This window comes from Melopsittacus undulatus, chromosome 6, assembly GCF_012275295.1.
Source record: "Melopsittacus undulatus isolate bMelUnd1 chromosome 6, bMelUnd1.mat.Z, whole genome shotgun sequence".
NCBI lineage: Eukaryota > Metazoa > Chordata > Aves > Psittaciformes > Psittaculidae > Melopsittacus > Melopsittacus undulatus.
Genome location: NC_047532.1, coordinates 78,136,373 through 78,154,934, shown reverse-complemented (window position 1 = coordinate 78,154,934; position 18,562 = coordinate 78,136,373). Strand labels below are relative to the sequence as shown.

At 35.8% G+C, this 18,562-nt stretch overlaps 1 protein-coding gene across 5 annotated transcripts in view; it reads left to right on the top strand.

Annotated features, from left to right (window-relative positions):
• DIAPH2 (diaphanous related formin 2) overlaps window positions 1-18,562 on the top strand; it is a 232,578-nt gene that overhangs the window by 20,439 nt on the left and 193,577 nt on the right. For 4 of the 5 annotated variants that reach the window (XM_034063587.1, XM_031048216.2, XM_034063589.1 and 1 more), the window contains 8 exons: window positions 855-959; window positions 5,206-5,226; window positions 10,754-10,893; window positions 11,240-11,314; window positions 11,397-11,466; window positions 12,792-12,928; window positions 14,105-14,213; window positions 17,510-17,620. In XM_034063587.1, coding sequence (XP_033919478.1) covers window positions 855-959; window positions 5,206-5,226; window positions 10,754-10,893; window positions 11,240-11,314; window positions 11,397-11,466; window positions 12,792-12,928; window positions 14,105-14,213; window positions 17,510-17,620 — 768 coding nt within the window. The remainder of the gene's footprint in view (window positions 1-854; window positions 960-5,205; window positions 5,227-10,753; window positions 10,894-11,239; window positions 11,315-11,396; window positions 11,467-12,791; window positions 12,929-14,104; window positions 14,214-17,509; window positions 17,621-18,562) is intronic. The other variant, XM_034063586.1, reaches the window with a different exon arrangement.

Genomic DNA, 18,562 nt, shown 5'->3' with positions numbered 1-18,562 from the left:
CTGTTTTATCCTTTAAAATTATTATTAACTTCCATACAGTCATTATGGACTAAGAACTGGCCTATTTCACTGTGTAGCTCTATTCTGTTCAATGAAGTTGTGAATCTCTTTTGAAAGATGGGGTAAGGGTTAATAAATAGTTGCTTGATTTGCTTGTTAAATTAAGAGATCAATTTTTAGCTTTTCCAAGTAATATTTATTGAGGTAGGCAATAGGTCTGTCTTCCAGAGACTAATAATTCTTTGAAAAATGTGGTTTTAGTTGCTAATCTGAAGTTACTTTCACTTTTAATAGGAAGACTAGTCTTGACTAGTAATTATTTCGTTGTGGTTAATCAGTTGAAACAGGCATATAAAGATTTAATCTACCAGAATATTTGGATTTTGAGATTTGTTTTAAATACATCAATTGGAACACCTTCACATCTATCCCTTACCACAAGCTAATCATCCAGGTAATAACAGCTTTCTGATTAGGTAGTGCAGGAATGGTGTCTTGTGATAAGGTTTTATAAAAAACCACAGGAACTTCACAAGAGTTAACTGATCAACTTAAGGTGTAAAATTTAGGCGTTCATCCTCTAGTTTTATTTCTTGAGCCAAAATTCATAAATGGTGACTACCCTTAATGAAATTACAAATTTATGTCCTGAAAACTGTGAATACTTGAAGTGACAGAATAAAATGAGAAAATTGGGTGGCTTAGAAATACACAAATGCCGATAAGCTGAAAAAAGTGATTTTTTGCTTGTTTAAAAATGAGCCATTTGTAGAAGAAAAGGAGTATAAAGAAAACCCCAAAGCTAGTAAAAAGCATGAAATAGTCTTGATGTTGTATGGCATGTTTCTTTGCAGGAAGACATGAATCTAAATGAAGAACGGAAAGCTCCTTTAAGAGATAAGGACTTGAGCACAAAACGTGAGATGGTTATCCAGTACATTTCTGCAACTGCCAAATCCGTAAGTAGTCACCTTTCCAAGACATGTGAAAGTTAAGGAGCTTAGCTTTGTGAGTGTTAGTTTTTCAAGCTTGAAACTTTCATTTTTTGTTTGGTCTAGATTTATCTTTTAAGAATGGTAGGAGAAAAAAGGAATTAATCTGTACTTACTAATACACTTTTAAATGCTTACAGCTGCATCTGAAGGGTTAGCTGGTATTTCAGCTGTTGGGCAATGTAAAAACTTGATGGTTTCTTGTAACCCACAAGATATTGCAAATCCAATGATGTAGGGTAATAGATGAAACCACAGTTCATTTCAGTGGACTTCATGCTACAAATTAGTGGTACCAGAAGTTTTTGGAAGGGATAGCATGACTTCACGGTTTCAGCAATGACATACATACTAGATGTATGATTTACATGGTTAAAATGAAGGAGTCAAAATAGGGCGAGTATTTAGAACTGAAGTCAGTGTTTTAGTTTAGAGTATGTTGAACACTGTTGCTGGTTTAAATTGCTAACAAATGTTCTGAAGGTAAATAAAACGATTCCTTTAGTGAAAAGAAGGTCTGAAAATAACTCTCAAATTATATTTTGAGTAGAAAAAAAGAACGTATATTCACACCTTTAAATCATCTTGGTCATTCTCTGTACTGAAGTTGATCAATTAACCCTTAGCTTATGATCCTTCATGCAGAATTTTTGAAGTCTCTTTCATGGTGTCTGAAGTGTACGAGACTGACAAGAAGCCCCATCAACTGGCGTTGAGAAATACAATTTCATATAGTGACGACCTGCAATTTATTCTCTGCAGTGTGGCTATTAGTACTAATTGGTTATAAAATACATCAGTGATGGTTCTTGTGTTAAAAACAAGTATGGCAAATATAGTTCTTGCCATGTAAAGGGAGAATTTGCCACGGAAATTCATGCATGTCGGATAAAACATATGCATATATTTATTATGATTTTCATAGAAATGGATTTTGTCCCAATTTGTGCACTATGTGGTCTATAAATAATTAAAGCAGCTAGTGGTGAATTCTGAGGAACTCTATATATTGCAGTACTGGGGAGAAGTATGTGTAGCTTTGTGTATCCAAGGGGCAGTAGTATGCTTTGAGTGATAAAATTTGCTCTTAGCATAATTCTTCAATAAAATTAGGTAATGCACATGATTTTATTTGGAAATGAGGATGAATCTCATTTTTTTTTTTCACTCCTAAGTTATGGTGTGCAATAAAGGTTTTTGGAAATGAAGACTGTATGGAATAATTAGTAAAATGCATAATGGCAGCACTGCTAGCAGTTCTACAGAGCTGAGTTGGAGCACTACATACAGATATCATTAAATAATAATCTGCTTCTTAGTGAAATAAGTGGCAAATAAGATTGTTGGTATCTGCCTAATGAATCTATAACTGTGGACTCCAAGCAGTACAGTTGATTTGTCTTACTTGAACCTTTAAAATAAGCTCTGCAGAGGTAAATTTCAAGTAATGAAAACTAAAATGTGGTGCAATTATTAAATGCAAATTCTTTTCATTAAACTTTATAAACTTTCATTAAACATTATAAATTCCATTATAATATGAAAATGGGGATCTGCATATGAGAGGAGTGATGTTTCTGCATGAGTTCATCTTAAACTAAATCCACAGTCCTTTATTCTGTCCTGGAAGGAAGCCAGTGCTGGAAGTATGTTCTAGCTAAACATGCAAGTTATTGGAGAATTACTCAAGCTTATGCAGTGAATATTATGCAATTTTCTGTTAATATGCTTTGCTTACAGTGTCCCTGGGAAGTATTGATTATGTGTTTTAGGGTTTTGGTCTTCACTTGATCAATGATAAATTTTAAATCTTTCTTAGTAAGTGTAAATATTGAAGCAGTAGAAACTTGTACAATGGAAGTTCTTGCAACCTTTTCCCAAAAAGTAGATGGACAATGGTGATATCTTATATATACTAATACTGAAATGAAGTTGCTCAAGTATAACCTTATAACTCCATCCACAACCCTAACTTCATCACTGAGTAAGGAGAGCCTGGTTGCCATTGCATGTCTAACTGCTGACAACTTTAACAGATTGCATTACTGCCACTGTCTGTGCTTGCAGCATGGGAAACTTAACAGAGCTCCAGATATGTTGCCAAAATGTACTAACAAGTAAAACATATAATCAAAAACCATCCTGAAATGTCCTCATACATGCATGTGTGCTTTGAACTGAAGGCAGTGCCAGTATGGATGTTTGGTCCATATGCAAAATGTTTTCTGTAATGGAAAAAGGGCTTGGATGGAAGTTTGTGTGCTTCAGGAAGTCCTTCTTGCAATTGAATCGTGGCATTTGAATAGAGTAATTGAAGGTTTTTCAGAAATATAAAAGACCTTTCTATAGTGCATTACTCTAATTTACCTTTTAAATAGCTATCATCTTAACTGATCTAAAAAGTAGAAAAAGCAGAGCTCAATTGCAAAACATTGATTGGGATCTTAAAGCAAACCCTCATTTTCGCTGTTTATTTTGAACCCTAAGCAGTTTTTATTGCATCCCGAATTGTCAAACTTTCTTTTCTTCAGGCCTCCTTCAGGCCTGTCTTCCATGAACGTGTGATCACATTCAAAATGAACTGTCTTACAATTCTCTGCCTGTTTCTTTGGTCACAGATAACTGTTCATCTGCCTTCTTTTTTTCTTATACTGAAAGTATTTGGGCTTTTTCTTCTGCTTAGAGCTCACGAAACACACTTAACACTTGATATAACTTTTCTTCCAGTTGAAGTTTGTTTTCGTTAGGCTTTTGAGCTCTGCCCACTCATTTGAGCATCAGTCACTTACTGATGTTATCTTAACCAAATGATTTTTCAATTTAGTGCTTCCTTTTCTCTGCCTTGTGTGCCATCTGCAGCATGTTGACCATGCTTTTCTGAAAAACCTGCTGTCTTCAGACTTCTGAGGGGGAAAGACACCTAGTTTTTCAATGGGTGAATAAAAGCTTTCCTTTTCCTTGTGAGGAGGAAGCTAAAAGCTAGATTTTTTTTCGTGTGCAGTGGCTACCTGTGCTTCTGATTCCTTCTCTCGCTCAGAGAAAGATTGTTGCCTATGGAAAATACACTGGAGAAATGGTGAAAGATCAGAATTCTGTTTCATAATTGAACTTGGTGACAACTCATGCCAGAGATTGTCTGGTGATTACTGTCTGTCTTGTGCTTCTTGAGGAAGCCTCATCAGGTATGGGAGAGAAGAGGTGATTGTGAGAGACTTGTAGGGTCTTCTGTCTTGTGAAAGGCTTCCTAAAACAGTAATGCAAGAGATAAATGTGGAGTATGAAGCAGGTGGAGGCTGAACAGATACAATCAAATTAAGATCTCTGAACAAAATCTTACTATCTCAGGCCCTTTATCAGGTAAAAGTGGTTATTCAATAAAGTGGCTGCTACCAGACTGCAGCAAAGGGCTGACAAGGGAAAACCTACAGTATTTCAGCAGATGTCTATAGTACTGGTATTCACAGGAATGTGGTCAGAACATTTGTGCAGAGTTGGTAGAACAGAGCAGAGGTGTGCTGCCTTTCTGCAGAGTTTCTTCTGTTTAAAGTCAGCTTCTTGTTCATGAATATGCAGAGATGCTGTTCCATGGTAAAAAGGAGATGTCATTCTGCAAATCACTGCCTAATTATCCATGTAATTAAAAGCATCCATACTGAGCAGTTGAAGAAAAATGCCATATGAGTTTTCATAAAATGCAAGTTAGATTTATAACTGTAGGCTATGGTTTTGATGATGAAAACTTAATTAAACTCAGTGGTGACATCATCTAACTAGATCAAAAGCTCCATAATAATGAAGTTGTTCGATGTACAAGGAAGTCAGTATGCCACTTGTTTCTTCTCAGTGTCATATAGAAAATATCTGACGGGATAATTTTAGCAAGCTGGCATACCTATTAATCTTTCAAGATGTAGGTGTTAAGTGAGGTATTTAGTTATTTGTTTCTAAATGTGTAAAATGCTGGTGATTGAGCAGCGGAACATAAGAATTTCAAATGATTTCTCCTCCAGTAGAACTGTTGCTTTCCTGTTGCAAAGCTGTAATTCTTAAACAGTTGGATAAAGTAATAAAAGAATCTAACTGCTACTACTAATGATTAAACACTTTAAGATTGTGTGATGCTACATCCTACTAAGTATTTTGCTGTGTTTATTTATGTATTATTATTATCTTTTTTACACAATAACCTCTCTTGGCTGACCACTGCATGCAGATAGTCGGAAGTAAAGTTCCGGTGAGTATGAACATGATAGTTTTGTTTTTTCTCATTAATACACATAAATTTTGAGAGATTAGGCTCAAATATTTTGGACTTTGATCTTTGATTTAATTATCAGTGGGCACGGGTTCAAACTGAAACAGAGGAAGTTCAGGTTAGATATAAGGAAGAAGTTCTTTTCTGTGGGGGTGATGAGGCAGTTGGACAGGTTGCCCAAAGAAGTGGTAAATGCTCCATCCCTGGCAGTATTCAAGGCCAAGCTGGATGGAGACTTGGGCAACATGGTCTAGTGTGATGTGTTCCTGCCCATGGCAGGTGGGGTTGGAACTGGATGAACTTAAGGGCTTTTCCAGCCCAAACTATTCTATGATTCTATAGCCTTGTTTTATCAAAATACTTATTACTTATCTCAGTCACATTTATCTTACCAGTGCAAGAACATTGATTGCACTTTTGAGGGATCTGTTACGAAGTTTTCAGGCATCTATTTCCAATTTCTGGAGACTTACTGGGTACTCATCTGTTCACTGTGAGCCAATAATTCAGGCTAACTTGCTTTTAATTGAATCATTCACTTGAGACTTGAAATTTACAGTATTTGGCTTACTTAATCATGTTAGATGTGTCATTTTTTATGTCTCAAGACTTAGTATTCATAGTTTGTCATGAAAATGTCAGCAGTTGTGTATTGGTGTGAGACTAATATAGAGGATTCAGAAGGTCAATTAATAAGCATAAGATAGGATCACCACAGCATAACTTTTATTAAGTGCTCAGCTACACTTTAGGCTTTTGTGGTTAAATTTAGCTAATTTTTGTTTTTAACAAGTATTTGGGACTCTATTTGTTGTGCTGAAATCAGCAAATTTTTGTTTCCTGGGGGAAAAAGGTATTTTAATTACATACATATTTCAGGTATTAAATATGTATTAAAAGAAAATAATTACACACTTACTTTAAATGATGGCTGAAAGCAAAGATGTTCTTTTTAATTACGGATGGACTTTATTCTTGATTGCAGCCAAACCAGGCTTTTCAGGTACTGCAAGGTTTTTTACAGATGATATTTAGCCACACTTAGATTTGTAGTAAAAATAATAAAGAACAACCTGTGATTTAAAACTGTCTAATCATGACCTCAGCTGTACTTAATTGTATAAGGATATAGCATGTAGGCATAAGGAAATTGCTGTTGGGTTTGTTTCATTCAGAGTAGTCTTGAAACAGACTTTTCTGTCTTTATTCACCAGTACTTTTTAGTTTCATAAACAGTACTGGTTCTTATGCTGATAAAGAAAATAGGTAAGCATAATGAAGGCATTTGAAGGTGTTTGATTTTTGAGGGGACAAATCAGTAATTCTCCATTTCAGTGCACTAAAACTGGTTTCAAATAATTCCTATTGCCATGTAATTTCTTTATGACATGAATTAGCCTGAGCAGCTGCTTTGTGAGAGATGATTTTATAAAGGAGACTGGTATATGCAGAATGGGTAGTGGAGAAACTCTGTAATATGTCTTCTTCCCCATGCCTTCTAATTTGGGGTCTGATGTACAGCAAGAGTAGTTGTGAGTCAAAAGCATGTTTTTGCACAGGTAACTTTCCAAATGGTAAAACAAGAAATGCTGCTTTTAGAGTATGGTTTCTGCATATTATTGCTTAAGGATTGCATGCATCTTGGTGTGCTGCTTCTCAGTATGGTTTTATAGGATTCATCTTTTGGGCGTTGATACTATCTGCTGGCATATGTATTTATTTTTCTGAATATTTACAGGTTTACTTAGGTAGGGGAAGAGAAACATTTAGGACTGTTGAGTTTAGTACTTTTGGCTTGTAGTAAGAATTCCAGAGAAGAGGTTTGTCTGTTAATGGGGAGTTAAGAGTTTGCGTTTTACTTGGTCTCTCAAGCTCTGGTGTCCACTTGTTGTTTTAGTTGCCTGCAAAGTGACCTTTGTGTGCTTTTATAGATAGGGATAATGGCACAGAAATGGCAGCTGTGCTTCTTCTGTTTATCTTCAGGACATTAAGTCTAAATTAGAATTATTTTGTAAATTTTGTTTTTAATGGCTTGAATTAGTGTGTTTAGTTAATATCTACAGGGTGGAGTGGACATGAACTGTGTAGACTTAGACCTGCTAGTTCAGGAGCTGATAAGACTGTTTCCTCATAGCTTAAACGAGGATACTGCTTTTTTAAGTTCAGTATGCAACAACTGGAGTATACGTGGATTAAAAAAAACAATTAGAAATGCTTTTATTAATTTCCTAAAAGCAAACCCTATTCCCCCCACCCCCAATAACTTAGAATCATAGGATCAGTTTGTCCTTGTTGTTATACTTGAATTAAAATATTGTGGTTTCTTTGCTTGACATAGGAATAGAGTTGGGTTAATAGTGAGTATGCAAAAACTTCACAATTAGTCATTTGCAAGGGGAAAAGTCTGAGTTATTATTCCCACTTCATTGATAATTATGCTGGTACCAGTTACTCATTTCTGCCTAAGGAGTGATTTGTTTTCCAAGGTATGGAGCAGGCATGGTGAGTTGGATAGAAGTGGGCACCTGTGATATTGTGAGATTTTTATTAGGTGTTCTGGCTGCTAACATCCTCATTGAAGTACTCTCATGGAAGTAACAGACTTTAACTTCTTCAGCTGATCCTAGCTTTAGCCTGAGTTCTGATGAGGTCTGAATTGTCTAGTCCCTCAAACAGGAGTAGTTTGTACAGGTTTTTCTCATCTTGTGTTTTAACTGTTACAGCTTATCCATTTGGTTCAGCTGAGCTCCACAGTTCTTTACCACCAAGCAGACAGAATGTCTGAGTATTTGGTGTGGGACTTAACTTCTGAGGTCCCTTGTACTTTGCTTTTCCCTTTGTCTTTATTAGATACTCTTACATAAAGCATCTCTTATTGAAATCTTTTACTTCTAAGTAAATGAGAAACTTAAATACTAAAATCTGATCCATGTCAAGGCATAGCATTAATTGAAAACAGTATTCCAATCAAACTTGCTTTTAATAGGGAAATAAAAAGCACCTGCTTGAGCATTCCAGCCATAATCGCTGGAGGTAAGAGTGGATTGAGACTGAAAAGTTGATTTCAGAAAATAACAGAGTAGTCCTGTTAAGCTGAGAATTGTCCAGCATGAACTGGAGTATCTGGGCAAAAGGTTTTGAGAATAGATTTATGAGCCATCTTTAGTGATGATCTCTGAAGAACAGGGAGGAGATGGTTCTTTATGGCTGGGCAGTTGAAGGTGCTTAGTCATAGGAACAAGGAAGAAGTATGCCTGTACTGTAAGGCATGGTAAAGAGGCTTAGGAGATATTGCTGATAAGTCCTCTCTTAACTTGTTTGAACTGTTTTTGAGGGAGTCTTCTGAAAGCTAGGGGCTAGACAGAGGAGTAGGAATTCACTGAAGTCCTCAACGCACAGAAAGAGGAGGCAACAAGACCACCTTGGTCTAAATAGGAAAGAAAAGGTAGCAAAGACCTTAAGTGCCTCATGTGAATAGGAATCTCCTTTGGAGCTTACAGTAGGCTACAGTTGAAGGGCAAACCAGTAAATAAGCTTTCTGAAAAGACAAATACTTCTTGCATTCTAGAATGCTTTTCAGTGTCTAGCTTAACATGTAATGGCATTGATTAAAGTTGCCATTATCTCATTGTGGATTCTGTGTCTCCAGCAGTGCTCATGTTCGATTGTTTTACTCTTGGGGTTTGGGCAATGACTATTGTCTGAAATGACAAAATCTAATCCAGTGTTCTGTAGATAGTGTATTAGTTATACATATAATCTTTTACAGTTTCCATCCAATGCAGTGAATGGCACAAAGCTCTTCCGTTTTCTAATTCTTTCTTCAGCTTTTGGTCTTTATATCACCATCTGAACTATGATGATTCTTAATATGGTAGATGATCTTAAGGTTCTTTCTAATCTTTACCATTCTATGAAGTGTTAATATACTTACCTGACTTAAAAGTCAGTTCCTTCTCTTATAAAGATAACCTTCACCCATTTATTTCTTCTTCCTTTGGTGGAAGAGCATGTATTTGTTTAGGAGGTTAATAGTGACAGGCTGTAGTTCCTTCATATTGTATTTGCTCATCTTTGTCTGTCTTGGTCCTTTGATGTCTAACTGGCATGTGTTGTCCAGCTAAAGGTGCTATGCATGTCAGCAAGAAGCATCTTTGAATTTGTTGACACTGTCCAGAGGACACTGTTTTAATGCATTTACAATCTCTGTCAGGTTTTTGTTTTGCTGAAGTGAGTACAAACAACCTGAAAGTATGTTGTGGACATTTACCTAGTTCTGTTAGATGCATTACTACTGGAATGTGTGTAGGTCAAAATTATTAACTTAAATGTAGAGAAGTAATTTTGTTATCAGCCATACTTACTGTCATCTTTGGAAAATGAATGGTAAGAATTTGAATAGAGCAAATCTGAAACATCATTAAAAGTGTAGCTTTTGGGAGGAGAGACAATTAGAAGATTACAGTAGTCAAGGAAGTTTGATACAATTAAAACCAAATATATATAAATCCTGTTCTGGGTCAGGGGCTTTTCATTTTGCCTTTACATCCATGACATCTTTATCAGGTTCTCTTCAGCAGACTATTTAGAGCTAAGGAGCTTTAGGACCTGCATATTAATCATAAGCACTCTTTGAGATAAACCTACTTGTCTGCAACTTGTCAGAGCTGCACAAAAGATTAGCTGCACCCTTTGGTAAAATGTTTTGTATATTGTTCATGGTTCTGAATACTACAGCTCTAAAACCTGATTATCACGTATTTTAATACCCAAATACCTTGTAGGTAGTTATTCTTCTGTAATGGCTCTTCAGCTGGAAGACAAGCTCTTCTTCAAGTCTTTTACATGATTCTTTTGCAGCAAACAAGATCCTCTAGAGATCTTTTTTAGTGACCAGACATAGAGTTATGATACAGCAAGAAATCAAAGTCATACCGTTGCATGATTTTTAAAAGCCCTGATTTAACAGTAGGTGGATAGCAGCTCCTTTTCAAAGCAATTTTCAGCAGCTTATCTTGTTCCTTTCTTTATAAGAAAGGATAATTAGTCTTAGAGTCAGTGTATAGTCATAGTGATAGTGCACAGCTTTTTTGAAATGGAAGACAAGTACAGTGGGAATGATCAGAAAAGTTTAATAGCAAGTGTGAGGGATTTGTGTGTCTCTGTTTATGGTTTCTAAAATTGTGGTGTGAAGTAGATGTTAAATGAATGAGTAGCAGTTAAACCTGTCAGTTCAACTGAATGATGGAATAAAGTTTTTATATCCAAGATGTACTACATGCAATTTAAGAAGTGAAGAAGATTCCAGAAAAATATTTACCTTTGTAATGCAAAACCTAAACTATTAAACACTTACAACAAGTCAGGGTCAAGTTAGGTGTCCTTAATAGTTAAATGGGAAAGGAATGGTTTTAAAATTGATGTGGAAATATTAGCTGTACATATTATCGTCTACACACTGCTGTGATCAATAGAACATTAAGCAGAATTCTGTCTTCTGTGATAGGGTGGACTGAAAAACAGCAAGCATGAATGCACCCTGTCCTCGCAGGAATATATTCATGAATTGCGATCTGGAATTTCAGAGGAAAAGCTTCTTAATTGTCTAGAGTCTTTGAGAGTGTCTCTGACTAGCAATCCAGTCAGGTAAGTAATGATTTCTGCTGTAGTTGTCATCATGCTGGTTCTGCTAAGCAGTGAGACTTGTGGGGTGTTTTTTGAAGCCAGAGCAATTATGGTAGTTCTTGTTGGCACAGAAAAGTAGTTCTCAGCACACTGCAAAAGGGTAAGTGAAATGTTTGACACTAGCTACAGTATTTTCTCACCTTTCACAGTGGTTTGTACTAACTTGTAGTTGTTTAATGGGCGGTCAGGTCTTGCCAGGAAGTGGGACATAAAGCAGTGCGTATATAGACATGTATTAGAGGCATAACTCAGCAAGTTGTACCTTTGCTTCAGAAATAATTAAAAGCACATTTTTTCCTTTTTCCAGCTGGGTTAATAACTTTGGACATGAAGGTCTTGGGCTTCTGTTGGATGTGTTGGAAAAGCTTCTGGACAAGAAACAGTAAGCATTGGGGTAATTTTAAGGCAGGGGCGGGGGAACTTGTGAAGACTGTGCTTACATTATTTTCTTTCTCTCTTTCAAGGCAAGAAAGTATCGATAAGAAGAATCAACACAAACTTATCCAGTGCCTCAAAGCATTTATGAACAATAAAGTAAGAAATATTTTAAAATCAAATGCTTCTAGTATGACTAGGCTTTGTTGGCTTGAAGATTTATGTAGCATGTTGAATCTCAGAAAAGGAAGAAAGCTTTCATACACACTGTCAGGTGACTCTTTGGAAGCACAGGTCTTAAACTTTTTATTGAGAATCTTGTTCATAAACCTTTCTCAGTATGCATTTTTGTCTTACTTTTGTTAAATATGACTAATTTTTTGGAAGTAAAATATTTGCCAGAGGATGATAGTATGGATTTAAGGTAGGTGAATTTGGAAATTGATTGCTTGTGAAATGGAAAAGGAAAGTAATTGTTTCTAAAGAATGCGTCAATACATGATTGTTTACATAATGCACTCTTCATCTGGTTTTAAATTTTGTATGATGTAGTATCTTGATAGTTACAATTTCACAATTGGTCGGGAATGGATAAAGGGTAAACCTTGTCTAGTTTAAGTTGTATCTAACTTGTTTCTAACCTGGGTTCCTAGTTCACAATGTAAGTACTCTTTCTAGAAGCTGATGTGTAAAACTTGTTATTTCGCTTTATTCATAGCACCATCTACAGTGTTGTTACAATGTTTTATCCTTTCCTCCTGCTAGTAGATACAACTGTGCATTACAGTTACTTAAACTACTGTTAATGCAGTTGACTAAAATCTTGCAAAGCAGTCCGTCTGCTGAAGTGGAACATGTAAACTTAATGGCCATGTACTTCCCCCCTGCTATCCCTACACTTCCAGTGTAACTTCAAACAGTTACGTAGCTGATTTACCAACTATCCTGTACTTAATTAAAATGAAAAATAATGCTACAATTGACATAAATGTAATGCGTAAGGTTTTTTTGCTTTAGGCAGAAAGTGAGATGGAAAATACAATAAAAAAGAAGATAGTTGTTTCAAAAAAGAATTTTGACATCTATTGGTCATCATGTACAAAATACTATTTTGACTTGCAAGGAGCTGTTACAGTTACAGGAAAAAAAAAGACAAAGTAATTCTTCTTACTCTTGAGGCGTTTCAGATACAGATAGAAAACAGAAGCTGATTTGTGTTCTAGTTTATACCTGAATTTGAAAGATAAGCTAACTTCCTTAAGTAGCTAACTCACTCTCTTTCATAGGAGAAAGCCTCAGCTACAAGATGGGTAAGACCAACTTGTGTCTCTAAGTGGTAATGGTCAGGAGGTTTTAGTAGACTGTTGCCCAACTTCATATGGGATTGTGTGCATGAGGATTCATAAGGATCTGAAGGCCAAAGATGATTATGAGTATTGAATGCCAATACAGTCTTTTCACTGTAAGCTTTTTGTTTCTTTAAGTACGGATTGCAAAGGATTCTAGGAGATGAAAGAAGTCTCTTGCTGTTATCAAGAGCAATTGATCCAAAGCAACCACACATGATGACTGAAACAGTGAAAATACTTTCTGCTCTCTGCATTGTTGGAGAGGAAAACATGTAAGTAAGATATTGAAACACATCACCATCCCACCATCCCCACCCCTTGTTTTTTTTCCTTTGGAATTCTCATGACTTGTCAGTTTGAACACGGGTGAAAAAACTTGTCAGTGAAACAAATGTAACTTGTCAAGTCTTTTCTTAGTGTAGTTTAAATAAAAAGAGACTTTTCCCTGTTCTGATACATTAATCCAGTATCAAATAAAAGCAAATGGGCAGAGAGCTACAAACTGTGGTTGAAGTGGAAAGTCTGAAAGGACTGCAGCTGTTCACTACAGAGGAGGGAAGACTTAATGAGCCATAACTGTTCATACATGGCTGCTGACAAAAGTTATTTCATACATCTCTGATGAGTGTGATGAGGAATTGTGAACCTTCACTTGCAACGAGGAGAGCTGTCAGATTTAAAGCCGCTTGAGAACAATGTGTATTAGCATGGGGTGCTACGGAGCTTACTGTTGTGGGGAGGCTTGGGATTGGCACATCTCCCCTGGGGAGGGGAGATGAACTTATAATTATAGTTGAAAATTACTGATTTGACACCACATGCTAAGGTTTTTCAGTAGGTTAAAAGATAATAATGGAGAAATAAATGCATGGATTTAATTAAAATAACTCCTATTTACCCAAGCATAACAAATTTGACAGGGGTAAAAAGCTTACATTTATGGCTGAAGTTTTGCTTGGTGTTACATAGTGCATGTCCATGAGCAAGATCAGTTGGCATACATTTGCTTTGAGTTATTTAGTGTTGTAGAGTACTGAAGGTTAAAACCAGCAAACTGTGTCTTCTATGCAGTAAATAGATAAAACCAGTTTGGTTTCTCAAAAGACTATGTATTAGAATTGCCAGATGTTAAATATGTCAGGTAGTACTTAGTGCACAGTCTTCCTAAGGTGGTAATTTTTTTTCCCTTCCCTGGTTGTTTTTTAGCTGAATGTCATGTTAACTTAGATATTTATTCACCTTTTCTTTAATTCAATGTGAATCTTGTAGGTATTTTTAACATTTAGCTTTTGGTTTGTTTTCAACTTCATACAGATAGGTGTAGATTAGTGCAGTGGCATACAATCTGAATGCATTTAAGTCTTCAGTTGTTTAAATAGTGGGTTAAGTATCTTTAAAATGAGAAAGCTGTCCCTGGTATGCTTTCTGACAGTTTATCTTTCTCTTAGTCTGGATAAGCTTTTAGGTGCTATAACAACTGCTGCTGAAAGACACAACAGGGAGCGTTTTTCTCAGATTGTTGAAGGACTGGAAAACCATGAGTTCTTACAGCTGCAGGTGGGTTTACTTTTTTGCATGCTTACTAATACTTCTGCAATAATCTAAAGTACTAGAAGTCTGTATTACTTTATGACACATAAATTACTTGCCAGCAAAGTCTTTTAATGTTGTTACTCCAGTGTTCAGTAAAAGACAAAAACCTGGCCTGCTGATACCAGATATTCTAATGGTGTGAAGCCAAGAAACTCACTTTCTTGTCCCCAGAACAGGATTCAAAAGTCTTGACCTTAATAAAAAAGAGTACTCAGTAGTATTCCTTTTCTTGGATGCTAGATGCAATGTTCATGTTATAAATCTGTGAAAGTATTTTGTTGTCACTGCTTAATCTTCCTGACCAGGAATTTTGTGTGTTTTAATGGACCAGTGAAAATCCAGATCTCAGTCTGTGCTCTGAAATGTTTTAGTTATTGTTACTGGAGACCTGAGGAAGTTAGAATTTAAGGAGTTGAAAGCAGTGCTCCCTCTGTATCTTTTAGGTTTACAGAAGAGGCATGAAAAAGTACACCTAAGTTGCACTGCTTGTTTAAACACCCCTTTCCCCCAGTCTTGCCCCACCCAAAGGAAGCAGAACCTCCTGTACTTAGAGCTTTGAACTGATGTCATCAAAGTAATGTAGTTGTAAAAGGACAGAACAAGTTTGTGTTGTGCTGTTGAAGTGACTAACTGGAATGCCTCAGCTAAGCACATACTTCTAGTATTTTACTGTTTGAACTACCTGTGGCAGGAACATATTGCCAGTGTAGTTCACCCTTTTGTATATATTACTAAATAAAGAAAAAATAGTTCAATATTTTGAAAGGGTTATTTCTTAGTGAAATTTTCTAAGAACTTCAGTAATAAGTTTGATTTGTCTATGAAGGATTTTGGTAACTTACCGTTCTTCCTGCTAATGACAGCTTGGGTTACATCCCAGCTCATCTTTGGTAAACTGAATAGTTGAACTTTCGTAAAAGAATTAATGACACAAGATCAGTGACAACACAATCATTTAGTAATATGAGAAATAAATTGAGTGGGAGTAAAATTGCTAGCTTTAGATATTTAAAGCTCAATGTCATCTAACATAGCCATTCTCTTTTAACACAGTCATTCTCTTAGATTAAATAGAAACAAGCCACAGTCAAAACTGATCAGTGTCAGGTATATTTTTTTCATAGCTTATACCTTCAATATACTGGCTTCATAATAAACTGAAGATAGATGCATAGCTTAATACTATCTTTGTGCAGGGAGTGCTTAGTTTTCATACAAATCATGTATTATAAAGATCTACTTAGGGAACCAGTGCAGTTGTCCTGTGGGTATTGTAGATTTAGTTTTCAGGTTAACCTGTCATTTTGAGTCCTTTTGTTATAAATTCAAACACTGTTTCCTTAGAATTGGCATGCAGATCTTACCAATTTCTAAGACATTTATAAGATACAGGTGCGGTTCTGTTACTATTGCTGGGACTTCAGACAGCACTATATACAGCCTCTTAAATATTCAGATATATATGACAGCTGTGGATAGGGTATGTGCATTTTTGGCAGGGTCCCTTTGGAGATCAGTAGTGTGCAGCAGGATGTCATTGCTACTTCTGTCAACAAGAGCTGTGCATTCCTTTGAGGTGTGTTTGATATCTGCCCTCCATCAGCCACTGGTGCATCTTTTAAAGAATAATCTAGTGAGATTTAAATATTATTTTTATAAAACAAAATAATACATAGTCTCCTTTACTTAGTCATGTCCTGTGTCACATGTTCCTTGCTACTTATGTGCCAGTGGGTAGTTTTTTGTTTTCTGTATTCACCTGAATAGCCACAGGGCTATTAGAATGCTATTAGAATGCAAGCTTCACCTGCCTTTTTTGGTAACTGCTAATGTTTGCATAGAGACTAAGTGGCTGAATGCCCTACTAAAGGGTCACTTTGCTTATGTCCTTCTTATAATACAGTATTTATACAAATTTTAGCAATGCCTAATAGTCAATTTTAGCTATTATGGCTGAAAGATGTGGAAAAACAGAAAGCAAAGCAGGACAGGTATGCCTGCATGGGAGGGATGCCTTTTTCCATTATGAAGTCATATCTGTGTCAGCTACAGTTGTCTGAATACTATGTTTACTACAGCTCTTATTTCAGAGCTGATGAATTGATGCTATTCAAGAGGTTTCTATAAATTACATTCTAAACTTAATAATGTTATCACAAAAGAGTTGATTTTGAAGTTGTCTCCTACTTGTTGACCTTGTTGATTTAAAACAAATAAACACAACCACACAGCATTCCTGTCTCCCCAAACCTCATGTATACGTCAGTAAAGGTACCATTGCAAGACTCATTAACTTGCTTCTGACAAAATCATTCTTTACTCATAATGTATTAGTACAAGCCATTAAGCCAGAGTCTCTTCTGGCAAAAGCAATCATAGCAGATGGCACCTCTTCTCTCTATTAATTTCAGATTGGACATGTACTTTGGCTTGTTAAGTCATGTCATGGTAGTAAAATAACAAGAATCATTCAAGCAAGTATGATGATACTACGTTGTCTGTAGATGCAGCTATATAAAGGGAGTGCCTTTTAAGAGTATTTTTAATAGATATCTTGGACTCCATAAGGTGTTCCATTAAAACTAAATAGTGAATGTAATTAAACCAGGAAGGGGGCTTTTAATCTGACTTTTTTTTTTTCTCTGCAGCTATTGATTTTTATAATTTATATATTTTTTACTCTACTTCTATTTGCGCTTAACATCTTTTTTCCAAACCTGGTATTTCCCTGGAGATCCATTTTAGTCTTTTAACTTGGATCAGCCCTTTTGTCATTACACTATTGTCTACCTGTTTTAAAGTAAATCAATTAAAGTGCCTGGCTGTTCAATTAAAGCATTAGCCAGACACTGCAGGCATTTTGTACAAGTACTGTGCAGGAGGAGAAAACGTATGTGGTGATGGGAATTATTTTGTGTATGGGTGCTTTTGGGGTGTTTTTAGTTTCAGAGTTACTGTAAAACCAGGTTGTTTTCCAATTGGTTAATACTAAGGAGAAAGAGAAGGAGTTGCAGTGTGGACCTGCAGTGTGGGAGTAACTGTCTGAAATGAAGTGATCCTTTATGTGATACAATTTTGACATAGCAGAAGGGCTCAATATGAAAACAGAGAAGTATTTGATGTTGATTAAATTAATTGAGGTTGTGTTGCCATATGTACTGCATAATGATAAAATAATAATTAAGCTGAAATAGTAAAAGACAGTATTTATTTTCATATTATACCTCCTGAAAGTTTTTTGCCTCTCTTTTTAATGACAGGTAGCATGTATGCAGCTTATCAATGCCCTTGTTACATCTCCAGAAGATCTGGATTTCAGGATACACTTGAGAAATGAGTTTTTACGTTGTGGCCTGAAGAAAATACTGCCTGTAAGTAATTTCTATATAGGAATTGATCACAATGAATTGTTGTTGAATGTTGAAAATAACAAAATAATTTTACTGAGAACAGCAGATGTGAAAGACTGGGGTGGAAGAGGCCACCTGGAAGGAGCTGTCAATCCAAATCCAATTTCATTGTGCATAGTTGCAAATTTAGGCTCTTTTGAGCTAAGTAAACTAGAATGATAGTTGAAACAAGTCAATATATCAGAAATTAAATTAGGTTAGCCAAATTTTGTGTAATGAGCTCAAAGCACATACACTGAATGTGTCTGGCTGTGGAGCCAATCTTGGATTAACATTCTTTGTATATGCTGTTCCTGTTGTTTTCTTTGAAATCTGTTTTTCTTTAATCTGCCTTCAGAAACTGTATTTGGAGTTTTTAAGGAAAAATTGACTCCTTCATTATATTTGGGACTACATGTTTTCATGCAGCAGCACAGAACTCTGCCTTTACGGGCAGTTGCATATAAGTATTTGTGACTCAGGGGTAGATTTATAGCTCTTAAGCAAGAAACCATTCAGATGCAAACATCAAGAATATGTATGGTTAAACTACTCAGCAGTTTCTCATAAAAGATGAGAGAAATTAGGAGAGTACCTGCTTATGTTTGTCTGAAAAAGTATTTATACTGCTATAACGCTTATGATATGAAGTTGTGAATCATCAGCATTTGTCAGGAATAAAACCTTCGGTTTTAGCACATGCAGCTTTGAAGCTGTTTCTGATGTGTGTATACTAATTTTTCTTTGAGTATGTACTTAGGTTTTATATCATGTAGATCCATTAATGTGATCTACTGTCTTGAGTTGCTGTAAAACATCTGAAAGTCTGAAGAACTGTAAGGGTTTTTTTCTTCTGCTGAAAATTCATTTATACAATCTATAAATGCTTGAAATCTTGACGAATCAGAGTGGGTTAGGTGGCAA